The sequence below is a fragment of the Diuraphis noxia genome, unplaced genomic scaffold, assembly GCF_037042655.1.
Source record: "Diuraphis noxia isolate RWA-SAM2 unplaced genomic scaffold, SU_Dnox_SAM2 contig0001, whole genome shotgun sequence".
In the NCBI taxonomy this organism is placed as follows: Eukaryota; Metazoa; Arthropoda; class Insecta; order Hemiptera; family Aphididae; genus Diuraphis; species Diuraphis noxia.
This window is the reverse complement of record NW_028301711.1, coordinates 42,554,098-42,579,830: the sequence shown is the minus strand read 5'-3', so window position 1 is coordinate 42,579,830 and position 25,733 is coordinate 42,554,098. Positions and strand designations below refer to the sequence as shown.

Here is a 25,733-nt window from a genome sequence, read left to right as displayed (position 1 = left end):
CGTATGACTCTTCCCATTTTAAATTATCTAGTTTTTCTTCTTCATATTTACGTTTAGATAACCACTGTTTTAGAAATTGACATCGCAATATCTATCGGTAAAGTGTTACAAATGTTTTATAAACAAATTAAGTTTCTACTTCACTAGGTAATTAAGGTAACTATTTAGCACAGACTATTTTATCAACGACATAATATTATAATGTATTGGAATTCGTTAGAAAACTCGTAATTTACCTAATAAATACAAAATAATATTAAAAGTAATTCGTATTTTAATATGTTAGTAGGTCGTCATTATAGCTCTCTTTATTACTTTTGTGTTATAAAATTACAGATTTGTCGTAGCTAATTGTTTACAAAGTTTCTTTTAATAAAAAAAAAAAAAAAAAAAAAATTACAGATTAAATTATTAGATCAAATTATTTAAAATTATAAAATGTATTTACAAATATTTTGGTTCTTAATATCATTGACTTTATATACGTGGCTCTCGAACATATCCATGATGATTGTTGGCCATCCCTCCTATATACTATATGTATAGTATTTTAAAATAATATATTTTGTTGCCTGTAGCTCGTGGATAGCCGTTTATCCTACTCCCCGGTACTAGATAAAAAACAGTTTGGTAAAAGTTATGTAAATATATAAATTACACTGATAAAATAAGAAAAAATCGACCGAATCCAATCAGTGGGTTATATGTATAATTAATAAATGACCGCTAGAACAGAAGAGATGGTTCTATGGAGGATTAACGTGGTTTCGACTTTCGTTGTGACCAAAGTAGAATGAACAATCTACCTAGGATGAGAAAATAAAAATAATTTAAATAAAATAATGACTTAGGTAATAAGACATATTGGTTGGTATAGTAAATTTCAGGTATAATAATTTATCAAAAACATGTTTACTAAAATAAAATTACAAATTATAGTGTGTGTTGTGTATATATCAGAGTGGATCATTCTATTATTGCTATGGAAATCATAGAAAATATTTAGTATTTTACTAATATAAGTTATAATATGTAGATAATATACTACCTAAAAATATTGCCAAAAAACATGAAAAAACTGAAAAATGAATTCAGCTGGGAATTAAATATTAATGTAGGTAAGTAAAAATTATAAATAATTTTTCAGATCATTAATTAGTTCACTAAAACAAACAATAAAAATAATAATAAAAGTATAATATAAAAATGATACACTAATATCATTGAATTTATTATTCTCAATGTTAATTATACACATTGATATAAAATGAAATAGGTAATATGATAATATTGTTATTTATTTTGTATTCTTTCTTATTGTTACAAATTTTAATTTTTCTACGTATTTTCCCAATATCTATATTACATTAATAAATTCAACAAAAATTCTAAGATTTCAACATTCTGAACGACCTGAATTTTTGAGATATCCTAGTGAAAATGAGCTGAGACTTGAATAATTGTAAGTTATATAATTACAAATGTATCATATGTACCTATTAGATACCTATTTAAATTCGCGTAGAAAATAAATAAAATTGGTAATTTAATCATAATCTAAGCCCAAACAGATACATTTATTATAAATACTAAAAAATCAAAATAATAATCGATGGTTGTATAAAATATTATAATTGTGTCTTGGTGTGACGATGACTTATGCTCAACTACGGAAATGCACTGAGTATATAAGTACCGGCCGGTGTTGCTAGCACCCGAATCGGTGACTACCCGGATACTTAGCGTCAAATCCTTGCCATACCTACCTTACATATTTCAAACCAACCATTCCTCCCTATAAACAGCTAATGACCATGGCAGCATAGTTGCCAGGATAATGGTCAATAAAAAAAAAAGTGTGCAAGTGGCCGGCTGTAATACTCTGCTGTATATATATATAGATCACTATATGATGGATGTGTTAAATTTGAATGCAATGACAGGTATCATTGTATTCGAAAAACTATTCTGAACGGAGATGATTTGTTAGTCTAGGATAATATATTATATTACCAATATATAAATTATAATATATTTTTATACGCTCACAAAATGTTTTCTATAATATTGACTCTGGAGGTTTTCTTTACAGTTATTGAAAGAAAAAGTTATGGAAAACCTTGTGTTGGTTTTTTTAACCTTAGGTTTAAATCGTAACAATTTTAATTAACAAATTAATGAATTTTAAACTTCATAATTCTATGCAAAATTTCGAGATTTTGACATATTTCGTGTAAACGTTTGAACTTTAAATGCTTATAAACAAAAATTATGACTAACGATTTAAAATTTTTTTTTACTACGATAAGAACAACATATAATAAACATTATAGGCATTTCAATACAAAAAAATTTGAAAATTTTATTTGTCTATAAATAGCTTTAAAAGTCAGAATATTCTGAAAATTGAATCATAAATACATAACGCTAATATAAACGTTTAGTGAAAATTTCAAGTATGTACAATCAATACATTCCTCACTCAGTTCAGAATCTAAAAAAATTATTTATATAACATAAATTATAATATAGTGTTACTGTGTTAGTAAAATTATGTCACTCATATTGTATAGTACCAATAGACGGAGGACATAGCATCGTAACCGTAGTCGGAACGATCACCACGGTTTCAGTAGTACCACCATTGCCATAATTATAATATTTCGTTCGCAGCAACGATTTCGGAGACGCTATCATCGTCTTGTTGCTCGAATGCTTCGTGGCCGGTGGTCTTCTTCTGCCACCAACATCTGTCTCTTGGTTGGACGGCGTCGACGTTATACGCTTGCTATGTGCTGTTCGCGCCACGGCTCGTCCGGATTGGCGTCGGTCGGCGTCGGCAGCGACGTTGGCCAACTCACTCCTCGGCGTGGCGGCCAACAGCAATCGTGCCACCGCTTTGCGAAAGTCACCTATGCGCCGCTCAGTGTCCTGAATACTGCGCACCGCGTTCACACGGTGCTCGCGTACGGCGCGCAAGCACAGCGCGACAACATCGTGAGCAGCCGTGCCCTGGCGGTCCACGCGGGCCACCGAGGTCTCAGGCCGGTCCAGTGTTGTCTTAGGGGCCGGGGCCGCCGCTCTGTCCAATCGAGAGAACAACGTGAAACAGGCTCGCTCCAGGCATCCCGCGATTTCAGTGACCGCCGACGAGCCATACCGGAGCGGTGCTCTTTTACCGACACACGTTGCGCACGTCGCACACAACAGTCTCCGCAACGCAATCTGCTCGCGCTCCACTTCACCGATTGCCGTTTCCATCAATTCCCGTATCCTGCTCAGGTACTGTTGGCCCGCTGTCAACGTGCGCTGGGCCTCAGATAGCACGTCGGCTTGCGGACGTTTTCCGCCGCCGGTCTCCGGTGGGTGTTGCTCGGACGATCCGGTCGTTGTCCGCCTGCGCACGCGCTCAGCGATCCTCGCACACTGCTCCTGCATGACCCGCAGCTTGTCCAACACCTGTGCCGGTTCGGCATTGTCTAGCACGTCCGACGACATCCGGCCATCACGAGACGGGGACGGGCTGCCCGCCGACGTTTCCCTGAGGTATCCGGACATCAGCTTGTGCAGCGACCGGGACGTCCGAAGCGATTCACGCCGGTACTGCGCGCCCACATGGTCAGCCAGCGCGAAGAAACGGCGTCCTTGTTTGGTGGACCCGAGCCGACGTCTCGCCACGCCGACCGTCGGCTTCGGTGGTGTTGGCCGCGGCAATGGTGGCGACGAAGACGACGGCCGCTGACCCGCGTCCAAAACTTCCGTCACAAATCCGCGGTACCGACCGTGAAGCTGCTGCCACCTGGCGTCCAGCCGGTACGCGCGCACTGTGCTGGCGGTCCGCCGCGCTCTCAGCTCGTTCTCCGCGCGATCGTGTACCATCTCGCGACGGCATTCGGCCGCCGACCGGCCATGCAGCACGGCCACCAGTCGACCGTGCGCCTCGGACTGCCGCTTCGCCAGTTCCGCGGACCGGCGCCCGTATTCCGCGACTGCCGTATCCAGCTTTACTCGGTCGTTGGCCATGCGCCGACACAGACTCTCCGTCGTCCGCCTGCACGCTTGCACTTCGGCCCGGACCACCTGCAGCTCCCTCCGCCGTTGTTGCGCCACTCCGTCCACCGGTTCTTTGCGCACAGCCGCACCTCTAGCCACCGATGACATCACGACGTAAAGTAATATAACGTGTTATCACTCTGTAGACAAACAACACAAACATAATATATTATAGAAAAAACCGTAATATTATGGCGTCACAAATTTATATAACACTACACTAGATAACGAACTCGTGTCTTCAAACAAATCATTGTTCGACGTTTTCTCGCAGGTTGACAAACTGACACCGGAGATGTGTGATGTAAATATTATAATCAGTGGCGCACCCAGTGGAGGGGGGCTTAAGCTCCCCCTCCAAACAAATTTTTTTTCATTAAATTATACATTATTGTAGCATAATATATAAATATATATATATATATATATATAATATAAATATTATTAAGCCCCCCCCCCCAAACAAAAATTCTGGGTGCGCGCCTGATTATAACACAGTTAGTATCTTTGATATCCACAGATATATTGTGGCACCCAAAGCTATAGATATAATACAGGTAGCAGAAAGGGCGTTTTACTCAGAGTTCCCAATATAGAATAGTAGGTATTATTGAAATATGTGAATTGTGAATATTATATAATGTGTGAATAATAAGTGGTGGTGGTCAAAATTTATTATAAATCATAAATGAATTCAAAAATAATTCTGTGTAAAACAATTGTATAGTTAAGCCGATCGTGTGTATGTATAGCGTATATAATATTATATACAAATATAATATTATTGGTACACACTCATTGAAATGATCGCATTAACACAACAATCATTTGTAAATATTATGTTTACTTGTATTTATAATTACTTATTGAATCATCTTTAATGACAACTTTAATAAGTATCACGTATATAAATTAGAAATATACATTCTCAATATATAAAGTATTTTAATGATGCTGTCCCAAAAAGCAAGCTTGTAATTATTACACGTGATTATAATTAACACAACGATGTGGATTGTAAGATATAACCACCGCAGCGCCATGTAACTAAAAATTCATTGAAATTAACCCTCCATATTAAGTAGGAAAATATATAATTTAGCACCGAGTTTTGGACACAACATTTATTAGTTTTATTTATATTTATTTATTACCTAATCTTAAAAAATGTTCGTAGGTCGTCGCAGTATGTAGATTTTACTCCTTGTACTGTTATAGAATATTATGATCTTGATAAAATTTCCCATTTCAATTATAAAAGGTTAGGTTAGGTTATACTTTATTATTCAAAACTTTTCGTTCCATTGTCATATATTATGTTAAAGCTAACATGCAAAAATAAATAACAATAAATGTCCAAAATTATCATCACTAAAAAAACAGCTGAATTAAAAGTTCAATTTAAATTTAAACATTCCGAATAATTAATATACCAATAAAACCCACCAACATTTTTATTAATTTGTATCCCATTTGCCCGTCATTGTTTCCAATTTCAATCTTCTAGTTTTGATATTTTTCAAGAAAAAACACCAAAATTGATTTCGTGAAAAATAGGTAAATCTATAGTAAACAATTGTTTTGGAGTTTTCTTACTGCGGTATAAGAAAACTGAAAAATCGCATTTAATTTCACATTTCTTCGATAATTATCATTATGAGGCGATTCTCCTATCAAAAATAAAATGATCAAAAACAATGACTAATAGGTAAAAACAAAACAAAGTGTATTAAAAGACAATGTAGACATAAAAATCATTTAATGTAATATTATTATTAAACTCATATTATACGCGTATTACATATTAAGAATTACATCACTGGCGACTTAATTATTATCAATATGACGAATAAACGTTTATAAGTGACATTTCTAGAGAGTTAAGAAAATTTTAAGTACGCAAATACCTATAGTTAAAATGTACATGTTTAATTAGTAGTCTGCATACAAATGCTATATATATTATGTATTTATGTATTCAAGTCTATACTCATACACTTTAAGAAGCTTTTAGAATAGTTTAAAGTAGTAACTTTTTGGAAGTACCAACTTAACAATAAAAATAAAATACATAGATGTGTAAGACAAATTGCTTCAAAACTCATTTATACCTAACAATTAACATATAGTCATATAACATATTATATATATATATATATATATGCATAGATAATATGTATACCCGCAGTTACAAACAAACTATAGAAATATAATATAATACATATTTTAACAACCGTTACATAGTGTGCACAGGATAAATTATAACATTTTAAATATGTTTAGACGATGATGTAATCAACATTATTGTCATCCTCAACACAATACAAAATTGTGTTTTCGTTAACAATTACCTACAAGGAAATGATATTATTGTTTTGATTAGAACAATGCAAGTACAATGCTATATTGTACCTATATCATAATGAGATAATATTATATATAATATCAAAATAATAATAATAGGATGTGTGATGATAGAAGGAACACAACGTCGTAATTCTAGTCTATTAAATGAATCTAGATTGAATAAGTGTTAATTATTGTCTTACTCGTGGTTGCCAATTAAAAATTTTATATTGCTATAAATTCGTAATACTCAATATAAAATGTTATTTAATTTTAATATCAACGCCTGTTTAATTGAACGCGACCTAAAAATAATCTTTTAACAAAATTTAAATATTGTTGTTGATTGATAAGGTTAATAATTGACGATTTGCAATAAACATCAGTGAAAAACATAGCAATTTTAAAACTAAAAAATTTTTAATTACCTTTTAAATAATATATACTATTTCTAAGGGATACCGTATAGGGTTTACCTTATCTATATCTTATTATACCTTTATCTATATGTGTATTAAAGGTTTATTGTTATATAGAACGCTATTTTTGTGGTTTCTCAGTTTGTAAATTATATATGAAATCGAATATCGTTTGTTTTTTGTATGAATTACAATTCTATAAACTGTTACATTGTATAGGTATCTAATGTGCAACGTCAAACCACAGCACTGAATGCATTGCTACCCTACAATGATTATTGATCCATATAAAAGAGAACAGTGATAATTAGTGCGCAACAATAATATGGTATAATTATTACTGCAATCGTCTTGGTTTCACTCGCGCGATAATTATTTACTTTATAATGTACGTTCATTATAATTAACGAGATTTTTTTTCGAGATTTAAATTTAATACAGCCTTTGAAAATCTCAGTTTCATGTTCGTTGGTCACACGAACGATTTCTTTTTGTAATTAAGTATATATTATAATATAACTGTCTATAGCTTATAATTGTTTTATTCTGTTATATTTTAAATGTAGCTAGCTATAATTTATTGGCCTATAAACCGAGACAACATAGTCATTTTTAGCACTTGTGGATGTTATATTAGTTTTAATTTGTATAAAAAAGCGTTTCTCGACAAAGGTACTCAACAACTCAACTCGTTTATGAGAAATTGCATTTGATATTTTACATAATCTGATTATTGGTTTTTGGTTTCAGATATATTTTATCAGCTGATTAGCACGTATTATAATATTACAACCTAAAACTTGTTCAGTTATAATTCCAGTAATACATTATACTTAACTAAATAATAAACATCATACTGTATAATTTTTTTTTTTGCATGAAATGTACTGGAAAAACGATAACGTATATATTACTTATTTATCATTTTAATATATTTTGTAATAACGTGCTTTGTAGATCTCATCATACAACTCCGTTCAAAAATGCTAGTGGAATTCCTAATATGTCTGAGAGGATTCTTCTCCTTATAATTATGGTATTGTTAAATATTTTAAACATTTAAATTGGTTATTCATTTTTAATCTTAACCTAAACTTTATAAAGTTTAATCAATATAAGTTTCCAACATATTTTATTCTAACATATTATAATTTACGTATAATATATGTGTATACCTACTGCAATTAAGTACCAATAGCATTTAAAATATTTTAGAAAATTTCTTCTGATCTCTGCTAATTTTTGAATTTTTGAATTTTATACTATTTTATTTTAAAACTATATAATGTATCAACGTTTTCAAAAATTATTTATTTATAAATTATAATCTTATTACCAGCATATCAAGAATTTTTATCTGTACCTACCTATATATTATATAAACTATACATATAATTATATAATTTGCTACAATATAATATGAAATATAATATAAAATACTACAGGGTAGTTTTTAATATGTTACTTATAAGTAAGTTATAACTCTTAAATACGGTAATTCTATAATGATTTTATTTATAAAATAACTTTCTAATAAGTAATAATAGTGCGGGTAGACTTCTAACTTCTAAGACAAATCCTTCTAAATCTACACTATCCCAAATATTCTACGAGTAGATAAATAGATAAGGCATGTTGTATTGAAAGCTGCAAAATCGTAACGACATAATGATGTCAACGGTAATATAATATCTCTATCCCCTCTCTGACCCACAAAAATTCTTATGATAAAGTACATCGATAGATGATGCGAAAATTAACAAGCTAAACAATATGAAAGTAAAAATAAACAAAAAAGAAATTAAAATTTTTAGTTATTTTACGCTCCGGTCATCATTTCCAGTGCCTTCACATATTATGCGCAATATCCGTCGGTAGTTAGTTTTCAGTTTTTATATAGGTATAATATACCTAATATAAATACCTATATTACATAACTAGCTTTATTTGATTTGATTGTTCATAATTATGGTATTATTATTATTAATGTCATGTCGAAAAGTTATTGTTGTTTTAAAATCTGTGGATATGTTTTTCAACTTAATACAATAACTTTTTACATATATTTATGAAATTAAAAAATTAAAACTCTACGACATGGTTAATAATATTGTCTTCTATATCATGGAAATTATGACACAAATTTCGTTTCTTCAAATATGAATGTAGCCTGAGTGGTTCTATCCACAAGAAACAGTTTTCACAAGCAATTTATTAGTGTGTGGCATCCTCTTAATTTTATTGTACAGTTATACTTCTGTATACTGAATACTGATATAATATGATACACTATAAAGTATGTCTGGGTATTAACGAGTTAATCAGTCAAAGTTAAATTACTTTTAACTAAGTTGAATGACAAATACTTTCTTTTTTAAAAAAAAAAGTATCTTCGGACTGAATTAATTAATTTTTTCCCATGATATGCGCAGTTACTATAATCAATTAATTAATAGTATATAGCCACGTTAGTTACATTTTTCATAATTTAATATAAAAACCTAATAGAATTTAAACGCATATTATTGTGTACAAAATAAAATTTATTGTTTTTTTAAATAAAAACAAATCATTAAAGACATTATTCATACCAATTATTAGATGAGTGTATAAATTCAATATTAAATAAGTAGTAAAATATCAAACTATTGAAATCACTAATTCTAGATTCTATCGATCATCAAGTATCAAAAAAAAAAGACGTATACAAATACATCTTTGTGCCTACTATGTGAAACTTCAAACGACTAACACAAAAATAATGAAAAGCAAATAAATATAGGTAGTTGTATACATAATTGTAATATTGCATATTAATGGATTATAAAATAGTCCGAATACCTGCATTTAAATATGCAAATCAGACAGAAAAATGACACGAGTATAATACTAATACGATATTATATACGCGTATACTCGTATGCTCTTTTTAATATAATATAATATGTATATTTTTGTTTTTATGTGTTTATACTTTATACTTATATCTAACTATAGCTTATTGTGTATTTATTAGATGGAACCTTTATTTTCATTTTAGAAAGATAAAATATAATTAATATATACAATAGGTAATTTTTATGGTTTTAGATTTGTACAGGGCTTGATGTCGTGATAGAAGAGGGTGTCCAGTGACACTACTTCAAACTTGATAGGGCTGGTGGATATTTAGTTTAATGATGATCATTTTTTTTTTTTACTAACTAATGTTAATTGTCTTTAAGTATTAAGTAGGTTACGTGGCCATTTTCGTTTGAGGCGGCGGATTGGGTTATCTGGGAGTGAGAAAGAGGAGAGGTTAGAAATGAGAGGGTTAAGATGATTAATAGTATTTTTATGAATTTTCATGTAGTGGTTTGACACTATTTCGGAGATAGTTGGGATTTTTGGGTCCTTATGAAGAGTGCGATTGCTGACATACCAGGGAGAATTGGTTAAGAGTTTGAAAAGCTTTGAATTTATTTATGTTAGAGTTTTTAGAGGTTCCCCAAATTTGTATGCCAAAGGTCATTGCAGATCGAATGATTTGTTTATATATGAGAAGTTTATTATTAAGAGATAGGTTAGATCGCAGGAGCTATTTGAATTTATGGAGTTTAAGATTGAGGAAAGATCTTTTGTTTTTTGTATAGGTTGCCCAAGTTAGTCTTTTGTGTAGGTGAAGTTCAAGGTATTTTACGGAGTTTTGTGATTGAATTATTTTGTTATTTAGTTTTACTAGCTGACTTTTTTTAAGATCAAAGGTAAATGTAATGAACGTTGATTTATTTTTGTTGATTTTTATTCTCCATTTGTGGAACCAGTTTTGTAGAAGTATTAGGTAGATGTTCTTGGAGGTGATTTGTGGCAGCTTGTAGACATTTTTTGGAAGACAAAATAGCTGTATCGTCGGCAAAGGTAGCTAAAGTAGAATTATTTAAAAAGATTATACAGCGTAGGAGCTGGAGAGATAAATACGTCATATATAAGTGAAAAAAATGTAAGTGATTTTCAACCAAGCTGAGTTACTTTTTTCCTATTTAACTATATAAGAAAAGAAGTAAATTTTAACTTAAAACTTAACCCACATTTGTCTCTATTATTTGATGAATTAAAAAAAATTAGTCAACTTGCTTGCAGATTCATAACGCGGTGTAATCTACCTGACTGCGCAGAAAATGAATTGAAATACAAAATAATAAATAATAATCTAAGGTTTGAGTGTTGCGGTAAGTGTGTATTATATAATATTATAACAACGACAGCCGCAATGACCACGCCTATAATGTTTTACTACCTACGCCGAGACTAGTATAATAAACAATAATAATAATAATGTGATCATCGAGTATTACGCTTGTTTAAGTTTAATATAAAATTATGTTATTATAATTGTGTTATTATAACAATAATATGTACACACGACGGCGACTACAACAATAGGAAAAACGCCAGCGCGCGGAACCACGTTCACCAGACCACCGCGTTTATACCTATATGGCAATATATTTAATATCTATACATGTATAATATTATACTCTTATATTTTATACCTATACGAATGAGTAGAGTATGTAATAACATTGTTATAAGAGTTTTCACCGGAATTAAAGTCGATGCTGCACACGATTTCAATATAACCTGTGCGTGATGTATTACGATAAAAAATAAAATGTATAATATTATTATCATGATGATTATTATTATTATTATTATTATTTGCGCAGTGCTGAATACCACGCGATGATAGACCGAGGGCCGGGCCAGTCTCATTAATATAATATTGTTATTATGTACGGTCGTCGCCGATCTGCGCCGGTAACATTCGCATTTGGCACACTAACCGTTTTAGACCGAGTCATTCGCCGCCGGAGCAGAGTGCATTAAACCGAACTACTACGTTTATTATAATAATATAATAATCACGTATATTGCATATAGTATACTAATATAATATGTATATGCGTATATTATTATGGCAGCAGTCTCGCGCCGGTTGTGCGGAATATAATATAGACGGTGCGCCTAATAACCCGACCCCACCAGCCACTGTACCACCGCCACTACCTCCACTGAAGTATTGAACTCGTATATTATTATTATTATTATCGTAATGATACCATTACCATATTATCGTTAGGCTTTCGTTTGTCCGCCGAACCGACTACGACCACCGTTAACCGCGTATTATATACCTGTACTTGCCCTTACCACCTATATACGACGACGAGTCTGCCGCACAGCGCTGTTCAGATAGCTGTCGTCGTCGTCGTCGTCGTCATCTCGCTACATCCGTTTCAGTGGCATATCAAATCTCCTCCAGTTCGCTCGAAAGCATCTTGAATTCTGCGTGCCAGTTGGCCAGTAGACCACGAAGAAGATCAGCAGGGTTACTGCCGGCCGCGTCCACGTCCCGCCAGAGTATTCGTCCGCCGTGGCTCCGACAAAAGGTCTGTAACGTAATTTTCATAAACGTTTTAAAATTTAAACATTTAGCGTCGTCGGCGTTGTTTCGTCATCGCGCAGTGACGCAGGCGCGAGCCCGTCTAAATAAACAACGTGATTTTAAAATGACAATTCATTTCACACATGTCGTGTGTATCTGGGTGATCCTAATCTAGTCCCGTAGTACTGCAGGGCTCGTCCATCTAGCACGCAGACGTGTTGGCTCGGAAGCGATCGATTGCTCTACATATTATATATACGATATATCCCATTTGATTATAGTCAATCAACAATCACCAAAAAAAAAAAAAAGTAAATAGGTACTATCATGCTTAATGATGCTTAATTTCTGTATATACGTAAAAATTAAATACTAAAAATTAGATCTATAAATAAGCTGAATAAATCATATATCAAAGCATAATGGCACGAATTAAACTTTCATTAATACCTAACCTAACCTAACCTAACCTAGGTATCCATAACAATATAATTTTACCTATTTCATTTTTGTTTGGAAAACTGCGACTTTGTACACTTAGATTAGTTTATGAAATATTACAATATTATATTATATATACACATCTATATAGTTATGTTATAATTTAAAATAGGTAGTAGAGATATTCAAATTCTATTTTGTGAAATGTGTGTATGAACACTTTTATTGGAACGGTTTTACTCAATTATTCTAGTTAAATCGTTAATCGGCACAAATGTACAGAATCGAGTGCAGTGAAGAACCGAAAACAACTAAAACTGCTGAATCTATTGATCAGTAATCAAATTAAGGGAAGCCACTGGCTGCAAGATAAAATAAATTATAATATGATGAGATACGGTAGAACAGATCATAATATACAGAATATACGTACATTATTGTGTGCAATAAAACAAAATTAAATCACTTAAATTTTTAATTTATGTATTGAAATATAACACACTCAGACAAAACGCACACGACAGTTTTGTCCACGTTCGATATCAACACAGATACGTTTATGATAATTATATTAATTATACTTACATCGCGATCGTTCGAAATCGACTGGTAAGTCTTGCGCAGCTTTCACCGACAAAGTTTTATCCATATCTCGTCGTTAGGGAGTGTTCGAATTGCAACTTTACAGGACATCGATTATAATTAGGGAAGAGGACTTGAAGCATTTGCATATTTGTTTTGCACAGGCACAAAAATAGCAGAGTATATGATACAAATACATTTCATGCTTTCACAAAGCTAGTTTTGAAATTTTATTATGCATATAAATGCATATTTTACGTTCATTTGGTTTTTAAGGCATAATATTTTACACTTTTATACCTACGTGATTTTTTACTTTTTGAGACATATTTCTGTACTAAAATCGATTTTTCCACTGTCACATTTTTTATTTTTAGTACAGTCAAAATGTTTGGATGAAAATTTATTTATTTTTAATTTTTGTCGTATAATATGGTTTTTAAGTGTGCATGGGTACACATTTTTTTGTAGAATTGATAACGATCTAACATTGTGCACTATACCTACGACATCGCCACCACAGCTTTGTGCGCACTGCGCACCACGCGGGCTTTTATTCGATTAGAATTTATTTATAGAACGTTTCTAGACATGATAATAATCAATATTTTAGTATTTAGTCTCAGTAAGTTCTGCATAATGTACATTTGTGTTAAAAAAATATTAAGCACATATAAGTGTTTGCATATTTAGAGCTATGTACAAGTCCTCTACCCTATATAGTTATAACTGTACAAAATAAGCTAGATTTAACTGCATTGTTATTGTGTATACACTAAATGTAATAAGATCTTTGCGTTTTTTATATTATTTTGATGTCATTTGACGTAATTGCAAAATAAAATTTAAAAAAACAATTAATATTTTTTTCAATTTTTAATTTTTATTAGTAAATTTTTTTTACTTTTTTGGATAACAGCATGCATTTTAATTTTGAGCGAAGCGATAAATATATTGATTTTACAATAATTTGTGTTACTTTATTTATTTGAATTTCTTATGTATTTGCGTATACAATAAGTAGGAGAAATAATGCTTCGATTTTCAACTTCGGTAGCCTTTCCGGCGAGAAAGTGAAACTAATTGGTGTATTAAGGAGGTAAAAATTTGAAGTTCTCAGTAGTTTTCAAAAACGCTGGGAAAAAAAACCAAAAAGAAGGAAATACAGGAGTTTTTCGCAAAATTTTGTGTAACTCTCAAACAAATTGCCGTAGATTCATGAAATTTTCACTGGATGTTCAATTTAGAATTTTGATTCATTTTAAGCTGGTTAAGAACAGTTTCAGTTTCAATTTTTTTTCTCTAAATATCAATAAAATTTTATTCGTTGTATCAAAAAGTTTGAAAATTTAATACAAGATTCAATAAAAATTCAAATAATGACAGTTGAATAACATTTAAAATACATAGAAGCGGTTTTTTTTATAACCGATTAAAGTTTAAATTTTAACAAAATGTATTAAATTGAAAATATACAAATTATTTAGCTAAATATCCTAGACTGACAAATCGTGTTTCGTATACAATGATCTTATATCATTAAATTCGAATTTAATACCATCCATTTCTGTGACCCACTTGTAACCTACCTACTACACTGTAGAGCACCATATTCGTCGTTGTTTACATACACTATTTTAGCAAGTAAAGGTATATAATTAGCTATAGTTGTTTATAGTTTAGATAAGTAGAATAGTGGGCCAATATTTTACTCATATAAACCTTAAAAACTTAAAATTCATAATTATAACTATAACTTACAATTTATTTAAAATTAAATTTTTATGTATCGAAATATTATTAAAAATATTGTGAGTAGGAATATTAAATTAAATATATATATATATGTGGCTTTTCTAACGTCGTTTAAAACTGAAAAATAAATTAGAAATTAAGAACGATGAAAATTTGTAAAAATATCATTTTGTTCTTCAAAAATGTCGATTAGTGTAATTATATGAAAAAAAATATATTCAAAAAATTTAAAACTTTTAGAAACTATATGACGTGTAGGCACTGAAACTGATAGTCTTGCTGCATAATACCTATATACAACATAAATTTTGCCGCCTGCATTATTTTTTTTACAATCTGTGAATCGATTACCCGTCATTTGAAGGAATAAACTACGTACATCCTGCGCATAATACGACACTATACTTGTAAAACCAATCGATGCAAACATTTTTTATTATTATAATAATATTCTATTATTACCTCTGTGTCTTTTTTTGTAAATCGACAGATGGCGCTAAAGATATGGACATTTCTATTGGTAATGTCGTTGCCTGCTGCTGAGCGTGGACGCAGTTTCGGTTCATTGGCGGCTATAGTATTGGGCAATATCGATTACCAGCAAATCCAACAAAAACTGTTCAGGCACAACGATGTCGGTGATGGCGACAGTAAAATAAGTAAGTTAATTTATTATCGTCGTCGTCTCTTATTCCGTTAAAAAATAAATGATACAAATTTACGAGTACCTACCGGAGTACCTAGGTATACCGTGCACGTCATCCCTTTGCTATAGTAATTCAATTGAACCACTTGTTTAAAAAAAACCGATTTGGCGACTTGTCCAACAAAACGTTTTATTACAGTTGTAGATTATTACTAGATTACTAGACTTGTCCACTATTAAAAATAGTTTTGAATAGCGGTACAAATAGCAAATTGTAGGAATAAAAAAAACCGTACATCTGATCCAGGACACGTTATTTTCATTATTCCAAAAATTTGGGTTTGGTGACGATTCGGATATCTCAATCAAATACATATTAAGCGTACGGGATGAGGCTGCATCCGATTTCCGTCCCAAGAACCTTTTTTTATATCAATTCCGTCCTTCCGTCCCAGTTAAAAAAAAAGTATTTACTTATTCCGTCCTTAATAATTTTTATAATTTAGTCATAATAATTTGTGTAGTTATTTTTGTTATAAAATGCATTAAAAAAAAATATAAATTTTCATATAATTTACATTTTCATATAAGTTAATCGTAATAATATATATATATATGAAAAAATTCAGTATATACTAAATATAATGAATAATTTGTATAAATATGGTCGTCATAAAATGCGTTCAAAAAATATAAGTCAAACTATCATATCATTAATAGTCATATAAATACCATAAATACTTAGAAATTTATAATTGGATTGAATTTATAGGATATTTGTTTTACGAATTCCAATCGAGACATTTTACCGGAACTGTATTCATACATTATTTCTTTAGTAAAATCTACTTTGGTTAACAATGAAGGTTTCCTTCGTTTTATAGTACTTCTTAGTTTGATGTAGGTATCTTGTTAAACATAGTTTTATTAGTTAGAACTAATATGATATTGTTATTTATTCGATTTGACACGCGACGGAATTGGTATATCTATTTAAAATCCCGGGACGGAACTAGTATATTATCTTTAAATTACATTTTTATATTTGGGACGGAACTCGGATGCAGCCCGGGACGAACCGCGTGAAAACATCTGAGTCTTCATTTACATTATTGTATTATTGAAATAAAACAATACAACAATATTAGATTAAATACAAATAAACTTAACCTGGCGATGAGCTAATTAATTTAACACAGGTCCAAGAATAGGGTCCCTTTGGACAGAGTTGTTCGTTGATTTAATTACTATAAGAGCCCATCGTCATCGGTCGTGATAATATTATATATTTATCTGTTTCAGTTTGGCCTGCGGTGCCACCGACGATCTGGTGGACTGGCCATAGGGTGGACAAAAGGTCCGCCCCTAAGATAACCAACAAGAACCCGTTCGCAGCGGCCGCGTCATCGTTAACACCGTCGGCCGACGGCCGGTGCATGGCCCGCGTACAGTCAGCGCTCGGCGAAATGATGTCTTCAGCGAAGGGTACCAAAAACGGGAATCGACGTCACACCGCCGTCCCACAGCCAGCGTCCGGTTTCATGGACCTGTCCGGTTACGCTCTACATCAGCGGTTGCGGACAGCGCCTGGCGCCGAAATGTACGTGACCGGGATGCGCGCCAAAGTGATGCCACCACACGACGCCGCCACCGCGGAATCATCACCGAGCGGCGGCGACACAGGTGGCTTCAGTGGCGGCGCGGGTGGCGACCGTTCGTGGGCTCGAGTGGACGGGTGTCGTTATGATCCGCTGGAAAACACGCTCGAGGCACGCATGCGGTTCGGCCGCACGTTGATGGTGTCGGGCTCAGTGCGGCTATTGTACGGTGGTGGCAGCGGCGGCGGTGGCGTCGGTGAAACCGGATGTGACATGACGCTACGTCTCAGGCCGCGGGCCGGTTTGGGATTCACGGCCGCTCCGCTCACAGTGCCGGAAAAATCGCCGCCCAACCGTCTGACGGCCATGCCGACGATGACCATTCGTACCACGGCCACGTTCATCGACCCCGAGCCCGTCAACGACCCAGCGGCCGCATATGTCAGCGTGCACTCTTACAATTGCGTTGGCGGTGCGGCGGGTTTGCCCGGCAACAGGGAACGGCCAGTCGCGACGGCCGCTTCTTCCGACCGTTACGAACAGTTCTTGTCATCCGAATTGGGCGGCGGTGTCAGCGACGAACTGTTGCTGTCGGCCGGCGGAGACCATGACGTGGACGTGGACGACAGTGCCGCAGAGTCTGGCGGTTCCAGTGACGAGCGTAGCGGTCGACGTCCATCGCAGCCGCCGTCGCCGTCGTCGTCGTCGGCATCCGACGAAACCGCACCCTCCGAAAACCCTTCCGTTATCGACAACTTCCCCTTCGTCTCGGCCGGCTTCGTCAACCCTCCGGCACCCAGCCCGGAACCCAGGCTCCGCAGGATACAGTATCACAACAAACTACCCCAGCACCCGCTGTTGACCATCGCCACTGGTCCTGCTGCGACCAACAATCCGCATCACCAGCAGGCACAGGACCAACTCCTCATGGAAATGGAAGACGTTTTCGTTCGCGGCGTTCGGTCCCTGTTGGCCAAACACATGGAGCGCACCCTGAAACCCGTTTTGAAGGATTCACTCATGGCCAACATGGGGTACACAGTGTCTTACGGTTGACACATTATGGTTACATTACTCTATATTCATGCTCTGTAAATTACTCGAATTTTGAATTTTTTTTTTTTGTTTTTGTTTCATTTAATATAAATCATAATTTATAACCGGTTAGTGTCCACATTATAATATATAGTACTTTTACATGACTACATACAATGCAATAATAATTTATTTTGTAATATTTTTATTTAACAGATTTTTTAAATAATCAATTCCGTTTGTGTGGCTTCTAAAGAAGCAATGCCAACGACGGTAATCATGTTAAACATATTATTCTGTTGTGGTATATTATTATAGAAGTTGTTATTATATCACACGCGAATTATTTAGGTTCTACAAATTTCAATGGAGAATGCGTCATTAAAATAATATAACACAATCATTATACATGTGTAGATATAATGTGAAAAACAAAATCTGAAAACCTTCGTTCATGTCATAACGGTTATTGAGGCAATAAGTTACGTTAGATTTGTGTAAAAATAGTACTATCAAAACTGCACTTTTTATATTTTTTTATGTCCAAATTGATTTTTGTAATAATATACAATTAAACTATCAATATTATTTCAATGTGTGATGTGTCGAATAAGCTTTTTTCTATTCATCATTAAATCCAATGTCCTGACTCCTTAGTCCTTACTCCTAAACTAGAATATCAATATCACTAAATACTAATTATATTAAGTTTACTTTGATAGGACATGGCACCCGCATTTGTTATCTCCGCCTTAAAAATTATACGTACACAATAATATAATATTACATTCTGTATAATTCTAAAATTAGAGTGAATTATCCCCTTATAAAATTTAAATGTGAGTTTATTATCTAGGGCACAATAGAGGCTTTTATTGATATTTTTATTAATAATCAAGTTTTGTCCTTTTTTAAAACTCTAAAATTATTATAAATTTTAAAATTATTATACTTACATACAAATGATTATATCAATAAAACCCTCAATTGTGCATTACATAATAATATTAACATTAAATTGTATAGTCAGTCAATTCACTCTAATTTATTTATTTATTAAAATGGATTGTTCTTATTGTAAAATTTGCTATGTTATTCGTTTGTAAAATGAAAACAACACGTGCAACTATGTAAGTGCCATGTGCTCTTAAGATATATTTTGACATTATTTAAATTTAATTATTTTACAAGGTAATACGTAACAATACTAACAAGTAGTATTTAGTGTCAGATTAGTATAGATACGTCTAAGTCACATTTAAGACACTAATAAGACAATAAGAGTAAGAATGCAAATAGAAACATAATATATAATTATTTAATGATGATAACTACCTACCTACGTAAGTATTTAAATAAAGGGGAAAAGTTCAGGGTTCGTTCTTCCTTCCAGAAAATAATGACGTTGTGATTAATTATTAATTATTAAAAAAAATATCTACATTTATATTTTACTTAATTATTAAGAGGTCGTTGTACCCGCATATATGTTGACTCCATCTTACTGGCGTATAACATAGCAATTATTGTTATGTTCAGAAGAATCCAATTTATTTACTTTGTTATTTTTGATATAAGAGTTAAAACATATTGACACACTTTGATATATTATCAAATATTCAAATATAAAATAACAAATATTACTCCCACATGATTAATGTACGAAAAAAAAAACGTAAAATAATTGGTAAATTCAGTTTAGTACTTAGGTACTCAAAATATGAATTCTTCTAAGTGTAAAATTTGCTACATTATGTGTAAGCGTCAGCGTAATGAATACGGGCACGACACTTTATTATAAGAAAGTAACAATAAACATATAAAAAAGTATATGATGATAATTTTTATGAAAATGAAGGTATTCAATTAATAATACCTAGCAGCGTTGACCCTTGTGTAGTAACGTAAGGAAAATTACAGAATAGATAACTGTACCCAATGAAATTGTTTTTTAGTTACGTTCATTACGTTTTATTTCAATTGACGCAATTGTAACAAAATTACTTATAAAAGTTAATTGTTATGAAACAACGCGTTATATTCAAAATTATTGAAAGATATAATATAAAATATGATTGTATTCATAAAAAACTTGAAAAAATTTGAACTAGATAAGCTTACGGACATATTTTGCTCAATTCTATCTTATTTATTTAAACAAAAATGATTAGCCACTCTTTTATATTAAAGGTTCTGAGTGAAGTGACGAATTAATATTTAATAGTATTGCAATGTGATGTGTGAGGTTTTACTTTTTTGTCAACAGTAAATATTTTTGTAAATTAAAAAAAATAACGTAATTTTTAACACCATACTTTTTAAATGAAAAGGTAACGTACTAAAAAATTATGTAACACGAGAGTAGTTTTAATAAATATATTTAAATGTAATTTTATTATCCACTTTTTAAAAGTTATTTACCCAACACTGTAATTATGTTAATTAAGTTCCACGAGTTATAAATTATAATATAATAATGTTATTTTATGGTTTCAAAATCATAGACAAGCTTTGCAAAAGATGGCTTTTAGATTTCATAGCAAAAAAAAAACATTTAAAATGTGGATAGGTAAGTATGGTTTTTGTATTAAAATATTACAATATAAAACTACTTTAATAAATTTAACTAATATTATAAGTGCGGAGTCCCAATTTTAATTATTGTTTAAATAAATAAAATATAATTTTTTTACTTTCCTATGTAGTTAAATTTTTATATAATCGATTTAGATCCGTTTAGGTGTTGAAGATTACCTATACCAATATATTATCATAATATTAGACATGAGTATATTATACAGTATTTAGTATGAGAAGTATATACATTTTAAAAACTTAATTAAGCATGAACAGTTTTTAAAGCTGTACTGAATAAGAATAATAGATAAACTGTATTATTACTATTGTTATTATTATTATTGAATACGAAAAATGATTGAAGTACATACTCGTCATAAAGTCAGTTTTTAGTCTTTAGTGCTAAAAATATTAGTAAAAATCTAGGTTATACATTTTTCCTCATTATAGATTAAAGTGTTAAACTAATATTATTTCCAAAAACTTTACATGGGTACTGGGTAGGTTATAGGACATAGATACATTACAATATTATATAATATAATAGTCAACACCCACGTTCCGCGTATTATATTGGTGTGAATAGGATCATGGAATAAATTAGTAACGTCTTTGTAATATATTATGCATTAAATTTGAATTCAATGATAATTCAAATTAATATGTAGGTAGGTACTTACTAAAAACAATTCTGAGCAGAGAGGTCCATCAAAATTTAATTCTAAATATACAATAATATGTATATTTTGTCGTAAACAATATATTATCTAATAAAAAATAATATTATTTAATATTTTATATAATTATTACTAATTGTTGGTTGTTATTAACTAATAACTTAACATCGATATTACCAAGGTAAACCGGTGTGAATAGGTTCGCGGTGCAAATAAAAACGTAACAATAATCTAAATTTTTTGAAGACTACAGTGTAAATAATAATATACGTGGTGGTAAAATTCTGGCATAGTAAAATATCTAAAATCGTAATTCCCATTTAAATACCTGATTCCGTAAATTTTTAATTTGATATATCAACATAAGAAAATGATGTACCTAGATATTTATACAAAATTTCAGATTTTTGGAATGCTAAAAGAAAAACCTTTGAAGAATCTTGCTAAATTTCAATACTAGTTTGAAATTTAAATCATAAATATAATTTGCCTTACTAATTATTACTAGTTGAAAATTAAATGTCCATACGTCGATATAAAAAAAGATGAGCAAGTAATTACCTAACGCCCTTCTATTATACATTAGGTGTCTTAGTGTCTATATGAGTCACTGTAGTAATGCATGCCTACTACATAATTGCATACGAAAAAAAACTATTCTGAACAAATTTTGTCAGCCTTTAATGATACCAAGTACATTTTATAGTATTATTATGATAAAAGTAATTTATATTAGTATCACATATTAGTACTGCAGAAGGTTAAATTAATTTTTGATAAAAAATTGCATTTGAAACATAAGCATTATCTGCAGGCGTTCTCTCATCAATAATGACTCACTTCATAAAAATATTTTCATTACAACCTTAAATAATCTTGCTACGTAAACCTATAAAAAACACACACACAATATACTTTTAATTCCCACTCAAATCGTATTATATCACTCATCGCCTCTCATTCAAGAAAATACTAGGTAACCCACCCAGGTGCCTTATAAGAAACTGGTGTAGAGACCTACTCTCTCCCTAAAAACATTCTCACGTGATATTTGGGTGATTTTTCATCATGCCAATAAATCCTCCTTCGTTTTACTCATTGTCCAACTATGCAAATACAGATTTTAAATATAAATAATAAAAATATTAAAAAAATAATAAAAATATTTAGGTATACAATATAATAATATAAAAGATTCAAAAACCCAAAACTAATATTTTTAAATAAAAACATAATAACTAAAATCATTTTTTTTTTAATCATTGTTTAAGGCATCAACGACAAAGTTATTAGCCAGCGTTAATTTTTTTTAAGAATTTAAATTAAATTGCATTACCTACATTAAATTACTATCTTAATTGCTACTTAAGTAATTACTACATAATATATTTATATTTATACATTGTTATCTAAGTTCCAACTAAAATCATTATTTTTCGTTTAAATATTTAATTTCGTTAAAATTTTAACTTAAAATATATATACAACAATACTATAGGTATTTATATTATTTTTTATTTTTTTATTTACAATTTGAATTATTTATGAAAATCTTTGATTCAAATTTTAAATTCTTAGGTATGAAAATTGGACATTTCATAAATGTTTAACTACAAATTAATTTGTAATATTGTCGAAATGTTGATGAATTTTGTCAACATTTGGATTTTAAATAACAAATAAATACAAATTGTGTCTATATGAGTCTTCAATATAACTCAACTACTATTATAACAACAAGGGTTTTTTCAAACGCTTTTAAAAACTATTGGGAATTTTAATTGTTGATCCTTTAAAGTATCAACTATAGATTCACTTTCCTACCTGATGACTGACACAAACCAACAACGGCAACAACGTAAATTGACGGAAAAAACATTAATATACCTCTAAACCGTGTTGATAGCTATTTTTTTTAACATACAATATCTTCGAATCTAGTAATATGAGATGCTAGAAAAGGTAAGTCGAATGTATAATGTATAATAAATAGGGCCCGGATTTAAATGACTTAAAATCATACAAATATGCTCTGAAATATAGCTAAAAATACATTTTACTACAAAAATGACCCTAAAAATGCCATATATAATATATATATATATATATATATATATATATTTAACAATTTTGTATTTTAATTTGGAATTTATAAATAATATATTATTATTATTTATTATTTTATTTAAAACGGAAAAATTGACATAGTGCAGCTATAATGCTGTCAGGCATAATATGTTTTGGGGCAAAATTATTCATTCCGAAACATTCCAAAATATGCATTAACATTTATGTAAAATTAAAATTAAAATAAGCTAAATGTGCATAGTATATATTGACCAAATATGCATTAAAAGGAAAACCATCAGAATGACCCAATAATGCTAAAAATTCTCTAAAAATAAAAAAAACTTCAAAATATGCAGAAAAATGCAAAATAAAATGTTTACTTTTAAATACTCATTGCATTTTGCATGTAACGAATTATATACTGATAAAGCATTATCTAAGATCGACCAAAAAAAATTGCGCTTTGCATTGAAATTCTGGCTGTAATAATAAACTTGACACTAACACTTGAATTATCCTCATTATCTTGGCTCATTAACAGTATTTATATAGATCACAGTATATATGTGATATCTTTTTTCACTTTGACTTCCCAAATTGGACATTTCATATAACTTTGCCAAAACACAAATATATTATGCTAAAATTGAGAAGAATATAGTACCATTAGTAAATAATAAAAAATATGTATTAAACGGTATCGCAACTTCTTTCGTAAAAAAACAACAAATACTGTTTTTTCAAATGGAGATTTCAATGAGATATCAAAGATTTCAAACCAAGAAATTGGAAGGGGAGTAATCTATTTCTATTGTAGGTACAAAGAGAATTTATTTTAATATTCCTGTTCGAGTTAACTGTCACAGTGTGACTGCATCATTTGAAATAATCTGTCGTAATTCACCGTTGTTTTGATACTACCAGGTGACCACTGCTTAAAATAATTCGAAAATGTGTTTGACAGGAAAATTGGGTAATACATTTCGACCACAATAATAACCAGAGTCTATTCGTAAAATATCGAGCTAAAATTTCTATTAGTTTTCAACCGACTAAACATTATAATGTAATGTATTATTATTCGATATTTTACAATAATACATTACATTATAATGTTTAGTCGGTTGAAAAATAATAGAAATTTTAGCTCGATTTATTCGGGAATATGGACCCAATACCTATATTGCGTAAAAGTTTTGTTATTTTAAATAGCGGTTTCAATATTGTCAAATGGAATTTAATAGAAATGCTATTATTAGAAGTATACACAATAGAGTTATAGGTAATTCATCAATATAATAATAATTAAACAAAACCTTGCATAAAAATAAAAATTATACGCAATTGTTTCTCTTATAATTTATGGAAATTTGTGGATAGTCTCATGATGATCGCTGGAAGATAAAATATATTTGATAATTTGATGGGTATTATAACCTCAATTACGATGTAAAACAAAGATTAGTATTGTAACTTTAGCAGATCATCCAAAATCCTTGTTAACTGTGTAAAATAACTTGATTGTAAAAAAAACTAGCAAAACTAAAAACTACAGACCACTAATAATGGTTTAAAAATTAAAAGTTTACTTATAAGTTATCTTTTCGTACGTTTTAACTGAACTAGTTACTTTTAAGATGCACTAATTAATTAATTTAACGTGTTGATTATTATAAAATGAAACTTAACTTAACGAGTACTATTTTAATACAATTTAAAACAATTAAATTCATCTTAATATATATTAAGATCTAATATTTAAATTATTTACGTAGTTTATTATAACAATATTATGACCATTGATCCAATTATCAAAAATGTGATTTAACAAAATAACAACTAACATTATTATTTATAATATTACTAAATGAAAAAAAGTCGTATTTTAATATCAAATCAAAATAATTTACTTTATTTTGTTTAAGGTATTTAACTATAACAAAAATTCCCATGTCAATTATTTAATGCATTAACAGTATATATAAGTAGATAAATCTAAATTCCTAAGTAGTGAAGTAATAGTAATAAATATCATATAAAAATAAAACATAATTATAATTATACAATTGATTTTGGTTTTTTTATACAAATTATGATGTTATCAATATA

At 31.0% G+C, this 25,733-nt stretch overlaps 2 protein-coding genes across 2 annotated transcripts; one reads left to right on the top strand and one right to left on the bottom strand.

Moving 5' to 3' along the window:
* Nucleotides 1-2,336: 2,336 nt before the first annotated feature.
* On the bottom strand, nt 2,337-12,147 carry LOC107167967 (uncharacterized). Its single transcript, XM_015517202.2, has 2 exons — nt 12,009-12,147; nt 2,337-4,193 (listed from the first exon to the last, which is right to left on the bottom strand). Exon 2 carries the CDS (start codon nt 4,159-4,161, stop codon nt 2,557-2,559), a length of 1,605 nt encoding a protein of 534 aa, XP_015372688.2. The 5' UTR covers nt 4,162-4,193; nt 12,009-12,147; the 3' UTR covers nt 2,337-2,556.
* On the top strand, nt 12,069-18,894 carry LOC107167968 (uncharacterized). The gene is made up of 3 exons (XM_089216913.1): nt 12,069-12,247; nt 15,512-15,680; nt 16,970-18,894. The coding sequence occupies exons 2-3, from the start codon at nt 15,512-15,514 to the stop codon at nt 18,319-18,321; spliced, it is 1,521 nt and encodes a 506-aa protein (XP_089073039.1). The 5' UTR covers nt 12,069-12,247; the 3' UTR covers nt 18,322-18,894.
* Nucleotides 18,895-25,733: the final 6,839 nt, after the last annotated feature.

What these genes read in the sequence shown, in the direction of transcription:
- LOC107167967 (XM_015517202.2), bottom strand. Translation starts at nt 4,161, where the DNA reads ATGTCATCGGTGGCTAGAGGTGCGGCTGTGCGCAAAGAACCGGTGGAC.
- LOC107167968 (XM_089216913.1), top strand. Translation starts at nt 15,512, where the DNA reads ATGGCGCTAAAGATATGGACATTTCTATTGGTAATGTCGTTGCCTGCT. An exon ending in TGATGGCGACAGTAAAATAA is followed by an intron (nt 15,681 to 16,969) that starts GTAAGTTAATTT and finishes TATCTGTTTCAG; the next exon opens with TTTGGCCTGCGGTGCCACCG.